Source organism: Epinephelus lanceolatus, chromosome 13 (assembly GCF_041903045.1).
Source record: "Epinephelus lanceolatus isolate andai-2023 chromosome 13, ASM4190304v1, whole genome shotgun sequence".
NCBI classification, from domain to species: Eukaryota; Metazoa; Chordata; class Actinopteri; order Perciformes; family Serranidae; genus Epinephelus; species Epinephelus lanceolatus.
The window spans coordinates 7,947,583-7,962,182 of NC_135746.1; the positions used below are offsets into that span (position 1 = coordinate 7,947,583).

Genomic DNA, 14,600 nt, shown 5'->3' on the forward strand with positions numbered 1-14,600 from the left:
ATCTGGTCTTGTTTCTCAGAAGCTGGTGGACCATCGGAGCTAAACGTTGAGTCAATGTTGGACCAATACTGGACGACTCCAGTGGGAGGTTCATGTTGATCAGTGTGTGCTGGGTGTGTAAATGGGGCAATTGATTGCAAACATGTTCATTAACAAGCCGATGCCATATCACTATCTGTGAGTGTGTTTTGAAGACGTTCATAACAATCAAAACAAAACAATACAGAATTAAATTGTAATCAAATAAAATACCTGTAGTTTGTCTTCACCGTTCTTCGCAAGGCTGCAACAAGCTGCATCTAGTTCCTCGCCCATGGAGGTAAGGACTGCCTCCTGCTCTGCTTCCATCCGCAACACCTTCTCCTCCAGCTTAACAAGCTCCGACTCTGAAGCACGTCTCCGCTCACCTGACCTGACCTGTGGAGGATGGGAGAGAGCTGAGCTGGGTAGTATGGATTCAAATTAGCGATCGCTGTCTGGTGTTTTTTCAGTTCAGGTCATTTGAATCTTACAACAGTATAAGGACACTGATTACAGCAGATGTTCTGTAGATGAGTAGAGAAATCCTGGCTTTCTTAATACAAGAATACAAGATTTACTCAATAAGACACTGAGAGAAAAATAGACAGACCTTGTGCATCAGAAAGCCTCTCAAACAAACAGACCTGGTTAAGTTTCCTCCTCTGACCTGCACTGTCAATAGTTTCAGGATCCCTACCAGGACACAGTGGATCGATATGTCCGAGGCACAGGAACCAACAGATCAGTGCTGCCCAGGGACCGTGGATCATTACCCTGTCTCTGGGATAATAAACCACCCATGTTACATTAATAAGAGCCCTTTTACTCCATTCAGCCGATTTCAAATCAATACATGGATCCCAAAAGAGCCCCACACAACTTATCAGGGGCCTGTCAGAGAAGTGAGTAAGGGCTCAATACTTCATCTGCTGTTGTAAAACACCTGAGGACATATTGATGAAACCCCTCTAAAAATACTGCTGATTTGGCACCACTTAACCTTTCGAACCATTATTATGTTTGTCTGATCATGTGACCTCACCAGATATCCTTAATGCCAGGAAGGAAGGGGGGAGTGACAGAGAGCACTGTCCTTGTAGGTTTAAGTTTGAATATGCTTTTGTTGTTTCCTGCTTCAGCTATATCTGAGCCAGCAAAGGAGATAACGATCTGCAAATTTGTTAAAGGAGACCTATCACGCTTATTCTTTTTTATTCAGACTTGTATCTTGGGTTTCTATGAGAACATGTTTACATACTTTAATGCTCAAAAAACACTTTATTGTCCTCGTACGGTTTCTGCTCAAATATCTGTATTCACACTCTGACACTCCATTTTAGCACCTGTTGTAAGAGCCCCTCCCGAAACAGCCCAGTCTGCTCTGATCATTTAGGGTATCTGGGTCTTAATCTCAGCATCTCTGCCGGGGAATGACTGTAACAGAGAATAGTGGCACCATCTACTGTAAAAAATTACCAGTAAATGCTTCTTCCCTTACGTTAGCATGTAGCTACATGTAGCATTGTATATAATGTAAACACTTGCAGTAGCGTGCCTGGAGCAGACGACCATATAAAGAAATCCGTCACAAGCTGACATCAGTTTGTGTCAAAAAGTAGAAAAAAAGACAAACATTAGAAACAGAGTTCAAAGTTCATAAGGGTCTGAAGTCTGAGGTTTGTGCTTTCATGTGTTTACCTCATTATTTGGAATTTTGGACACATTTAATATGAACATCTGACACTTTAACTAGAGCTTTAATTCTCTGCCCAAACCTGACCGGGGGCTCGGGCAGACAATCAGGCTATAATTTGTCATTATAGCCCCTGGGCTTGAACCAGGTCAGGTTCTCACCAATTTAGCTGTTTTTTGTTTGTTTTTTCTGACACTGGCAGTTTTCATGCGTAAATGGCAGGAGTTGTGATGGACTGAATCAGGGAAAGAGAGACAAAGAGGGAGGGACTGCGACTGTGCGACTGAGAGAGGGAACATGACGTAACAATGGAATAATAGAGTATGGGGGGGAGAGAGAGAGCGCATGGTTGGCAGTACATCCTTCTGTCCTTCAGTGGGAGAGATGTGCATGGATCACCCTGCGCACTTGACGCACTGAAGGGGCTCAGCCCGTTCTGCACAGCCTGTTGTGCATAAGATGACAGACTACTAAGATAAGGACAAGAAGGAGAGGTGGTGCAAAGAAACATATTAGCCCTTAACTTTTAATCAGGCCCAGAACTGCTGCCATGGTTTGGGCTTGGGTCAGGCTTGGCCAGAAGCTGTGTGTGGGTTCATGTAGGGTCACAGCTGATTTTTCGGGCCCTCTTATTTAACATAAGCCCTTTTAGATAGCAATTGTGAAAATTTGCAGGAAAGCCCAATCAGTCTTTTTTCAGCATTGGCAGTATAAAAACAAAATTGGGGAGTGCAGCACAATGCCGCCTACCTACTTTTGTTTACAGAATGTACCTTTTTCGGGGCAATGGGGGGCGTGAACAAGTAACAAAACATGTAGCTCAGCGTGTGACGTAAACAGTGACGTGGGAGGGAAGCCGCGGCTGGTCAGGCGGAGGTAGTCAGGCGGCAATTCTCTCATAAATCGGCCCGTTCTTCACCGTCCCTGTCATCTCACGGTTAATGGCCTCTCCGTTTGCGAGGGCAAGGAGGGCACGCAATTCCTTGTCTCCCCAGTTGCTCATCTTTACAGTGTCTGTCAGGTTTGTGTTTCCCTCTTGCTACTAGCTGCTTGCTAATTCCTGCTATCAGCTGTTTCCTGTTTCTCCACCGCCAGTGGCTCGCACGTGCGGCATCATCAACAGCTCCTCCCACAAGTCATCAACAGCCCCTCCTGTGGTGGAGGGCCGCCTCGGTCTGACTCAGTATGACTACCCTACAAGGCAGAAAATTGGGCACCTCAGATCAACTCGCAAATCCGCCTCTGTGTGTATAAACGCTTGCAGCTTGCCAGCAAAACGGCCCAACATTCGCGGAAAATCTAGCAGTGTAAAAGGGGCTGTAGATATGACGGAAAATAAGGAAAACTGTAACAGGTCCCCTTGAAGGCCCAGACACACCAAATCGACATTAATGAACTAGTAGTAAAGAAGCTCAACTGTTGCATCCCCTCATGTTGCCTGTGTCTTGGCTAAAAAGTTGCACTTGGACAAACTGCAAAGACCACAGCCAACAGGCAACTAGCAGGCATGTTCTGCGCCTAGAAGCAATAACTTTCCATTCAAGACACTAATTTGCCAGTTAGCACATTTTTTCCGTGCGCTAGCGAACAATAACACAACTACAAACTGTTTCGGCTAAAGAGCTCAATGGCTAAAGAAAACATTCTTACCCAATATAACACGTTTATCTCGATCTCACGCCCTCTTTACTTTAGTTGTTTGTTTGCTGTCCTCGCTTGCGTTTTTTTCTTGTGCACTAAACTGAACTGCCAATCAGAGATTTCATTCACTGACAGACTTCACCGTCTCTAACACCAATTTAAACATGATGAATCGGCCAAAAAAAGCTAGCAACAAGTGCTGAATACTGCCAACGGTGTGGGATACACTGCAAAAACTAAGGCCACAGATTCTCACAGACAGCATGACACTGACAGACGGGTGACAGTAGGCTTGGTGTGTCAGGGCCCTTTTTATTGTTTTTTTCTAAGACAAACAAACCAAAAACCCCAAATATCTTTCTGACTGCTGTGTGAATTTTCTAGACTAGAGAAATATTATGTGATTATCTTTATCTTTCAGCTAAATGGCTTGTGTTTTTCTCCTCATGCTATGTAAATGGTATCAAATAAGGTGTCAAAGTTATAGTGTCAAACCTCGATACTCAGTTAAAAGCCTGGTTCTGTTAAAACTGGAACTACAGCAGCTCCTGACGGTACTGATGTCTGCACATTCACTATTTACGTGTCCTCGGACTTCATTTGTCACGATTAATTAGAATAAACACAAATATTTCCTCCTCCTGCAGAGGATAGATGTATTTCACTGATACGACAATACATACTCCTCATTTATTGGAAGTGTCACGTCTTAGTCACTACTGGCAAAGGAGGCAGGGCTTACTTTGTCATCCAGTTCCTGTTTGACTAGCTGGTACTTTCTGTGGAGGAGTGCATGTGCCTCGTCTTTTGTGCTCAGCTGTGCTGCCAGCTTATCGCACTCATCCTTCATCCTGTCCAACTTGATGCGTAGCGCCCCACACAGCTCCTTGTCTGACGTTGCATCTGCCTGGTAGAGAATGGGTGTGTTAAAGGCCGTGATACACACAGGCAGTAATTTGAGATAATAGCGACTTGGGGTTTATCTGCTGCAAAAGTATATCAACATGAAGCAGGTTGCAGTTTTCAACTTCTGTGATTTTCAAGCGCTAAAAAATACTTACACAGTGCAAATAAGTTTTCAAAGTTGACATAAATGCTTGGATCATATGTACAGGATGCCAAATTTGCCAGTGGACCCAAACAACTTGTAAAAGATCTAAAGTCACATCTGACAGGTGCAGGGTGAATTCACAATCATGTCTGACATGACATTCTGTGCAACACAAACAGAGAGCATCATATAATGGGTCAAGAGAATGGGTAAATGCCAAGACTGAAATCATGTCCCTAAGTCCTTAATTCATGTCTCAGTCCAGCTGAAGCTTTAATTAAAGGCAAATCCAGCCTCAGACATAAGCTCTCTATCCACAATTATTACATTATCACACACAGCTGAAGATACAGTTAAGTGACTGAGGACTGGGAGTGACGGGAGTGACACAAACAAAGAAAAAATGAATAAAAAAACAGGAGTGCTGGAAGTGAGAGGAGAGAGAAAAACAGATGGAAAATGCAAAATTAGAACTGGAGGGAGGCAGTAAGAGAGGGATTAAGACAGAGAGAGACAGCGAGAAGAAAGATAGAGTGGAGGAGAAATCAAGAGTGAGAGAACAAGGACAAGAAAATAAGAATATTTTAAGCTTTTTCTGACAGTTGACTATATCAAAATCGTAATACAGGCCTCTGGCTATGCTGTGTGAATATTGGGTGGGCTTCTTAGGGACATCTGCAGCACCCGTAGGCTAGTACTTTAAAACATTCCAGCAAACGCCCTTGTCCTTACTGCGCTCAGAAATGACACCATTACAATGAGCTATGTCAGATATTAATGCCATTCAGCACTGCTAATGGGCTAAACTCAACCATATCAGGGAGGACCATGCCCCTTAAGAAACAATGTACCCATGAGGGCTCATCATCGGAGATATCGAATGGAGGGAGGCGGGTAGGGCACTCGGGGAGTAAGTCAAGTGGAGTCCCCTATCTCCAGCACTGCCTTGATGAGACTTCTGAGGTCTGATATCGGGGGTGTTTAAATATTCACGCTTGGAGCTCTGGAACGGCCACGAGGATCCACGGGGCACCACACACCATTAAGAGCTCAGCTATCCTCGATTCACCCGCACTCAGAGGACAGAGCCCCGGCCAATGAAGAAAATTACTCTAAATGAGGATTTTGTCTGTGTCTCGCTGAGTCGGAAATAAGCCAGATGTTTAGTGGCTGAGGCATGTTACCCTGTGCTGAATGTGAAGTGCGTGCCAATGATACTCTAAATGTTAATTAGAGTGTGCCACTCTGTGATCCATGCCTAGGTGAAAAGGACAAAGAATCTCCGTGGTTGGCTTATGACCTTGACTGCTCACAAGATTCGACAAATTACGAGTGTGTGTCACATCTAATACATAATCTAGAGCTCAGTGTTGCTTTTTAGAATTGCATTTAGGTACGTTTAAAGGAAGAGTTCAACATACAACAACACTGGAAATACAATTTTTTGCAAAGAGTTTAACTGCTACTAGACTTGCTGCAGTGTTACATGGTGTTACTCCGTGTTCCGTAGTGTTCAGGCATACACCGCTTACATTACTTGCCCTCTGGCCCTATCATCATTTTGCTTTTTTAAAAGATAGATAAAACCTATTTGAATATGAGTGCCCACTTTCATCAACTTTAAAATCTCTATTTTGTAAAATAGTGAGCATGTAATCGATACTTTGGCAGATGATGGATGCTCTAACTACAAACTGAAAATATCTGCTTCGTTCAGCAGCAGCAGAATCGCAGCACGGAGCTCTGATTACGGTCACGCAATCAATACTTCTCTCCGAAGTGTCGATGGTGTGACCACAGTGAGCTCGGCCAGAGGAAAACTTGGACCTTATACACAAGGCAACATTCACAGACCTGCGCTACCAGGGTGACTACAACCTGAATGTCGAAGAAAGAAGAGGATAATGGAGGAAGAAGCGGTCATCCTCAGGTGGAGAGCGTACTCCGTAAGAGAAGAGGCAGACGAAGAGGAAGAGGAAGAGGAAGAGGAAGCCGAGTTGCGGCCAAAAGAAATAATGTACTGTTCAGAGAGAAAGATTTAAGTAAACGCTCTACAGATACAAGAGTGTCATCGACAAATAACCTTTTCTGTAAAATGTCTGGTGTAATCAGGAACACGTGTTATCACCAGTTTATTACCAGGAAGAAAAATCAATGTCCTAATCGTGACATTCCTAATTGATACCCCTTTAATGTCTGTGTGATAAATATGTCGGCACATCCAGCAGCCAGTTAGCTTAGCTTAGCATAACAAATGAAAACACCTAGCCTGGCTCTGCCCGCAGGTAACAACATCCCAGTGTTAATTAATGTCCTGTGTTCTTCTAAATGTACACAGTGAGTGTTTCTGTATGTATGTATGTAATTGTAGCCCCTTCCCAGAAGTTGGATCATGGCGCTGTCTGCAGCAGCGGGTCTCTCTCAGTCTGTTAGTGGTGCGTGTGATTGCAAATTAACCAATATAAAACAGGATGAAAGCAGCCCATGAGCCATGACACATAAAAAGAGCCTGTGCATATCCACATCAATCATGCTACACATTATAAAGTGGGCCGTACTGAGCAGGGTAGAGTTGCGCACAGGAAGTTTCTAGCTTCGTTACCTTTGGACACAGTCAAACTGATTCCAGTCTTTTAATTAAGCTAAGCTAAGCTAACCAGCTGCTGGCTTTAGCTACCCATTTACTGTAGAGACATGACAGCAGGTATCATCCTGCAAAAAAGTGAATAAGTGTATTTCCCAAGATGCACATTTTCATATGGAATAAAATACTTTGGGCATATTAATAAAAAGGCCTTACCTTAACCTCCTTCAGGCGCGCCTGTAATTCATCCCGCTCCTCCCGGCAGAGCTTTAGCATGTCCTGCACTTCACGATACTTCTTCGTCCTGCTCTCCTCTATCATCGCCTTCGTGTTGTCCAGTTCTTTCTGATGCACCTCTCTCTCGAGATGCAGCTGCTGCCCCAGCGCGGCCCGCTCCTCCTGCACTGCTGTCAGCTTGGCCTGTAGCTCCATGGAGCCCTTCTGGAGCTTCTTCTTGGAGCTCTCCTCCTCAGCTAACTGCTGGATGAGCTGAGCATGGGCTGAGGTCATCTGCTTTAGAGCGGCCTGGAGCTCAGCCTGCGTGTCCTGGTCTCTCTGACAGCGACGGGCTCGGCTGTCAGCTTGTTCTTCCAGCCTCTGGTTCTCTTCCTTCAGTCTTGTCTGGATGGTGGCCAGACGCAGAGTCTCCTCCTCCAGGGCAGCCGAGGCCTCCCTCACCTAGGGTTAGGATCTGTTAGCATCTGATCAAAGCTCTCTTAATGACTCTGTGGCTGAGGTTTAATTATGCCTTTACTTTAACAACTCCTCAAACTGATCATGACACATTAGTCTGCCAACAGAATTAAATCAAAATTTCAGCCGTGTCTGTGGTTTGATTGGGATTTGTACACAGGGTTTCTTTTCTAATGTAATTTTAAGATGTTTTTACAGTGTTACAGTGGGGTGGCTCAGTTGGAAACATAACAACATCTGCAAGAACAAACAGTCAAATGCTGGTATTGAACAGCCAAATCTGATTTGACTGACATAATTCTGAGTTGTGTACAGCGCTAAAATTTCGTGTACCATTAAACCCCTAGAAAAGATATTTTCTACTTGGCCTAACGACCTTTCTGAGAGAAATCCTGGTACAAAAATCCTAGTGTAATGTCACTGTAACTACTAAACGAGCATTTTGCAAAAGAGAATTGATTTACATCTACCTCTGCATAACTTCAGTGCTTGCTGACAACCAAAGGTGTCATCATTACATGACACCCAGCAGCGTACTTCATGGTGGGAGTGTGATACTGTCTGATTCAACCTCTCTGCTGACTGCTGTCATTTTTAAAAGGTGAGTTAAACTGGTCTCGAATCAATAAACTACACTCGTAGATAGCCTGATTCAAATGTTAGGAAGGATGAAGTTTACTGAATGTTGCCCCACAGTCTACAGTCCTATAAGTGAAATAAATAACATTGAATTTTTTGTGTCCCTTGTGACTTGAAAGATATTTTCGTTTTCTGGATGCTCGACCCCGTACCTCCCGGATTTCCTGCTCCAGTGACAACTGGCGCTGGCGGGTCTCAGACAGCTCCACGTCCTTGCGGTGGAGTTCTTCCTCGCGCTGGACCAAGCGGCCTAAGATTTCAGCGAGCTCCCTGCGGGCCGCCTCAGTCTGCTGGCTCAGCGCCTTCAGCTGGGCCTGAGAGCTCTCCTTTTCCCTGGCTGCCTGGAGGGAGGAAGAGAAAGCGGGAGCAAAAGAGAGAAAGAGAGAGCGGGGAAGAGGGAGGAGAGGAGAGGAGAGGAGAAGGGAAATGAAGAATGACAAATGAAGAGGAGGCGGAAGATGGTGTACAAAAAAGGGCTCTAACAATAATGATGAGAGCAGGAGAAAGAGTGACAGAGAGACAGAGGCAGAGAAACATATGCAGTACCAGCTCTTGCACTGATAGGAAAATGCTAGCACTCAGCTCCCTGATAAGGGACAATGGTCAGGTCTGTTCAAGGCAGATTGCTTCTAATACTCTGGCTTTGACTAGAATTTGCAAAGACTTTGCTGTAGCTCAGAACCTAATCATTTAATTGAGCACTTGATTCTCTCCCCTAATTCATTAAGGGGGCAGAAATGATTTTGTAATTAATTCGCGTCACGTCGAGTATGCCAGGTGGGAGTCTGTCTGTCTGTCTGTGTGTGAGGTGCGAGGCTGCTGACTGAGTTTGGAGGTGACTCACTCAGTTCAAATGGAATGTAAATCAATGGGAGGTGACTTTCAATCTAATAATAATTGTCAGCCGTTAATTATTCAACTAAGCACAACCGCTGTAACATATCATGTAAGGGTACTCAAAATGCTTGATTTCATGTTTGGTTATATTATTATTAAGTTCATTCAGAGTGCATTATTCAAGAGTTTTAACCCTTCCCAATCACCAGCATAAATGTTGGCATTTTATGTTTGTGCAAACTGCAGATATGTAACATCTGTATGTCATTATGGAGCCGATATGTTCAAACTCGAAGTTTCTTTATGTTTCAACAACACTGGAGTTAACCTGTGGTTTTGTTTAGGCACAAAAAACACTTGGTTACGCTTAGGAAAGGATCATGTTTTGGCTTATATCACCCACTTTTGGTGGCACAATCGGCGCTGGAAATGCAGCTGATGTCTCGCTAAAAAAAGGCTGCTTTTGGTGGCACAATCAAAGTTGTAAATACTGCCAATATCTCCCAAAAAATACCAAAAAATATGGAAATGCCATCTTTCTTGCAAAAAAAAACACCCACTTCTGGTGGCAGTCTCAAAGCTGGAAATTCCGCCTTTGTCTCCCTAAAAAACACCAGCTTTTGATTGCATAATAAAAGCTAGAAATGCCACCTATTTCTCCTTAAAAAACACCAGCTTTTAATGGCACAATCACGACAGGAAATGCCACCTTTCTCACTAAAAATCACCCATTGCTGGTGGCACAATAAAAGCTAGAAATACCGCCAATGTCTCACTAACAAACACCCAGTTTTGGTGGCATAATCATGGCTGGAGATGCTGCTCATGTCTCCCTTAAAAACACCCACTTTTGACTGCACAATAAAGGCTGGAAATACCACTGATGTCTCACTAAAAGACACGCCTTAAGTGGTTCAATCGCAGCTAGAAATGCTGCCTATGTCTTGCTAAAAAACACCCGCTTCTGGTGGCACAATTAAGGTCAGGAATGCCACCTATGATTTGATTAAAACAACGCTTTTGGTGGCACAATAACAGCTAGGAGTGCTGCCAATGTCTCACTTACAAACACCCAGTTTTGGTGGCACAATCATGGCTAACAATTTCACTCATGTCTCGCTTAAAAACACCCGCTACTGGCGGCACAATAAAAGCTAGAAATACCGCCAAAGTCTCACTAACAAACACCCAGTTTTGGTGGCATAAGCATGGCTGGAGATGCTGCTCATGTCTCCCTTAAAAACACCTGCTTTTGATGGCACAATAAAGGCTTGAAATGCTACTGATGTCTCACTAAAAAACATGCTTATAGTGGCTTAAACGCAGCTAGAAATGCTGCCTATGTCTTGCTAAAAAAACACCCACTTCTGGTGGCACAATCAAGGTCAGGAATGCCATCTTTGACTTGATTTAAAAAAAACGCTTTTGGTGGCACAGTAACAGCTAGAAGTGCTGCCAATGTCTCACTTATAAACACCCAGTTTTGGAGGCACAGTCATGGCTGACAATGCCGCTCATGTCTCGCTAAAAAACACCCGCTACTGGCGGCACAATAAAAGCTAGAAATACCGCCAAAGTCTCACTAACAAACACCCAGTTTTGGTGGCATAATCATGGCTGGAGATGCCACTCATGTCTCCATTAAAAACAACCAACATCTCACTAAAAAACATGCTTTTAGTGGCACAAACGCAACTAGAAATGCTGCCCATGACTTGCTAAAAACACCTGATTCTGGTGGCACAACTGCTGCTGGAAATGCAGCCTATGTCTCACTAAGAAATAGCTGCTTTTGGTGGCACAATCAAGGCCGGAAATGCCACTGTTGTCTCACTAAAAAACATGTTTTTAGTGGTTTAATCGCAGCTAGTAATGCTAGTAATGTCTCGCTAAGAAAAAGCTGCTTTTGGTGGCACAATCACAGCTGGAAATGCCACCATGTGTTGCTAAAAATCGGTATTGATGTTCCAGTGACAAAGTCAGCTGATAAACTTGTAGTCAGAGCGTAGTCATTTTAGAATGTTTATATAATACGTGTGAAACGTACAAATATAACGTATCTGTGGTTTACAGAAATGTACAAAGCCATCATTTTCCTCTGTTGACTAAACTGTTTAATCTGACTTTGATACTAAACCCTCTTTTCTCAACAGATAAAGTATGAATAAAAATGAACAGAGAAAAGCATGCATAAATATCAAACCATTTTGTTTTGTTTGGGTTGAAAAGCAACAATAAAAACGGCAGAACATTTCTCATCATGTATAATTTGTATTGGTGTGTAGTCCAGTTTCCTTCTCATCATCACAAGAGCACTGCATGTGGCGTACAATATGGATTGCAAGAGATATTTATTTATATCTCCTCTTTACAATCATTAAAGGTACAGAAGGTGCTGCTTGCTGATTTTCCAGTCCATTTCTGCTATGAAAGAACATGAAAGAACTGGACCAGGAAAAACTCATAAATATTTTAACATGTGTATTTCCCCTGTGATAGGAGGGTGCTGATTTATTTTCTCTAAAACGAGATTTAAACTTGAATGTCCTATATACTTTAATGCAACAAAAGAGGGAGGATCATTGCTTAGAAACACAGAGGTGCTAATACATTTAAAATCTGAGCAACAGAGTGTACATTTTTGGTGTCGTGTGTTCATAATGTTCACAGCACTTGACAATACACTGTGAATCCCACTTCCACCATGGTTTGCAGGACTACAGGGAGAGTTGGGCTGAGATAAGTTTTGTTTTATTCTGTCCGCCTGGGGCGTCGCCACAAATCACTCCACTACTGGAGCTGAGAAATGCATTTCAGCCCGGACATTATTGATTACTTCAAATTTTAGAACACACTGTCAAAGTCAAAGCAGGTATGCACGAGCCAGAGTCCACTGCTCAGAAAATGCAACAAAGACAGTCAGTTGTTGTTGACAGAGCTGCCAGCTGGCTAGCTGTTAGCCCAGCCGGCAGCAGCAGCAGCAGCAGCAGCAGTGGCAGCACTATCCGGATCGTTTGAGACAGGGCTGCTGGGAGCTGATGAGTGGAGTTGATGTATTTGGGCTGCAATTGCCCACCAGTGCCAACTGATACCTAGTCAATAAGCTGCAGTGAGATTTACCACAGTCTGGTAAACTTTTGCTGGATTCTGTGCAACAACTGAGGGCTTTCACTTTGTTCAAAGATAAGCCGAACAGAACGACTATTGCCAACAGGAACAAAATCAGCAGCTGACTACTAAGAGCTTTTGATTGGTATCCTGACTACCCTGAGAACAGACACAGCACTTCTTCATCTCTAACTAATTCAAAGTAATAACAATTGTTTTGCTTGTCTACCAACTGCACAAGTTTCTTTATTGTACAGTGTTCCATGTAGGCTGCTCAGAGGCCTTACCACCAAATACCTCATAAACAACGCTCTCTACACCATGGGACAAACTTTTTCAGTAGGAGAATGGCAACTTCAAGGTTCCCACACGTTTTACCAACCAATTCTTTAAAAATGTTTCAATATTATTTCACCCATTTTCCATGACTTAATTTAAGTATTTTAAAATGGGTGGGCCTATAAACACACAGGTATTTCTGGTTAAGCAAACTTTTGGTGCTTGCTATCTTTGCTCACAAATTCGATATTCCTGACAAGTCTTGGCATTTTTATGAACACATTTTAAACAACAGCCAAAACAATGTACATTCAAAACTCTTTCAGAACGTTCTGTTAATTTTAAAGTATTTCCAGGCCTTGAAAACAGTTTGTCTAATTTACCAGCTTTTCCAGGAACCCTGCAACTTCTTTGCCAGTATGAATAGTGTCAGAGTGGATTTAACTTTTAATAAACCCAACCTATCATAAACAGACTGGACGTCTAGCATTGGTGCTTGTGAGAAAGATTTCCCTGACTTAACGTTGGAACTTAAAAAAAAGGCAGGCTTAAAAAAGTCACATGGAGACTCCGTAGCCCTAACCAAGACGGCCAAAATTTTCCTGCTTCCTACATGATTAACAGCAGTACATTATCACCTCACTCCTTCTGTTTTGCCCTTCACAATAAAAGCCCCAAACATACACATCGCACCACTTTGAATGTGCATACTTTGGAGCAAATTTGAAGCAAATAATACGAGTAAAATCTGTTTTTGCATTGGTGGTAAAAATTAACAGCCTGTGAAGGATGAAAAATGACTCCCTTTTAACAGAAATCTGTCTGTAGGTGCAGCTCTTGCACCCATGATCCAAATAATTTGATGCAAAATGTTGCTTTAAAGAGACACTCTAGTGAAAGATGAAAAGAGGAATCATAAAATTGAAGCAGCAAAGGCAGAGATCTCTTAACTGTAAGTCCCTTGTACCTGTCAAAGTCCCAAAACCCTCCATTTCCCATAATGCAGCTCAACAGCACCATTTATTAGATCTCCCCTGCTTCCTAGAGGCCTCCTAGAACCTCCAAATTGTAACTCAGACTTAATGTTAATTTATTTGAGCCTCAAGGCCAAGCTGAAATAACCTTGATGACAGCTTCAGGTTTCTTTTTCCAAACTTTGGAAAGCTATTAAAACTGTTTTTACAGGCTGTGTCGTGCTCTTGAGATGATTAAACCTATCGTTATGTGTAAAAAGGCTGGACTATCTCTTTAAAATGGGGCTGTGCATGCTGAGAAAATCAAATGTCACCATATTTTTGACCAAATACCTCGATATCGATATTGCGCACATATTGTAGCACTCGCTATTGGTGCTGACACAGACTATTTTCAGATTTTTAATATGTAATCATTAGTAGTGTGGATGTGATGACTAAGTGGGTGAAGACAAATTGTAGAAGTCAGGTAAATTCAGGATTTGAAATCACTTTACTGTAATGCAGCCTTTAATACCAGAGAAAGACAAGACTAGAATATTAAGACTTACAAAATCTAAGATGATATCTAGTTTCATATTACGATATCAACATAATATTAATATTTTGCCCAGCCCTACTTTAAAGGACGTAGTAATGGTTATTTTTCTGGCTTCAAATGTAGTTTTACAATCCTACTCCTTGCATTAGTGATACCTTGACCTGGGGCAGTTGGGTCCACTCCACTCAACGAGTTGCTAAGATGTACGTTTTTCCAACATTACAAAGATCAGCAGTTACTTAGCCACAGCTGCAACTGTAGTCTGTGGTTTCAAAAGTCATGTAATGAATGCATCTGCGTCCACTGACCTGCGAGGCCTTGTTGGTATGGAATTGAGCCTGGGCCCTCTCCTCCTCCAGCTCCTTCTGCAGCCTCCTGCACTTTGCCCTCCACTGGCGCACGGCCTCTTGGGCCCTGGTCTTCAATTCATCTCTGCTCCTCGTGCTCTCCTGGAGTAACGCCTCTGTCTCCCTCCTCTCTGCCTGCCCTCGGCTCTGAGTGAATTCATAAATAAAGTGTATGTTCATTCTTTAGAATCT

The 14,600-nt window shown here is 43.0% G+C and overlaps 1 protein-coding gene across 2 annotated transcripts in view; it reads right to left on the reverse strand.

Annotated features, from left to right (window-relative positions):
- cep128 (centrosomal protein 128) overlaps window positions 1-14,600 on the reverse strand; it is an 82,403-nt gene that overhangs the window by 41,754 nt on the left and 26,049 nt on the right. The window contains exons 13-17 of one of the 2 annotated variants that reach the window (XM_078173694.1): window positions 14,370-14,555; window positions 8,475-8,663; window positions 7,207-7,668; window positions 4,098-4,262; window positions 253-417 (exon numbers count right to left, since the gene is read on the reverse strand). In XM_078173694.1, coding sequence (XP_078029820.1) covers window positions 253-417; window positions 4,098-4,262; window positions 7,207-7,668; window positions 8,475-8,663; window positions 14,370-14,555 — 1,167 coding nt within the window. The remainder of the gene's footprint in view (window positions 1-252; window positions 418-4,097; window positions 4,263-7,206; window positions 7,669-8,474; window positions 8,664-14,369; window positions 14,556-14,600) is intronic. The other variant, XM_078173695.1, reaches the window with a different exon arrangement.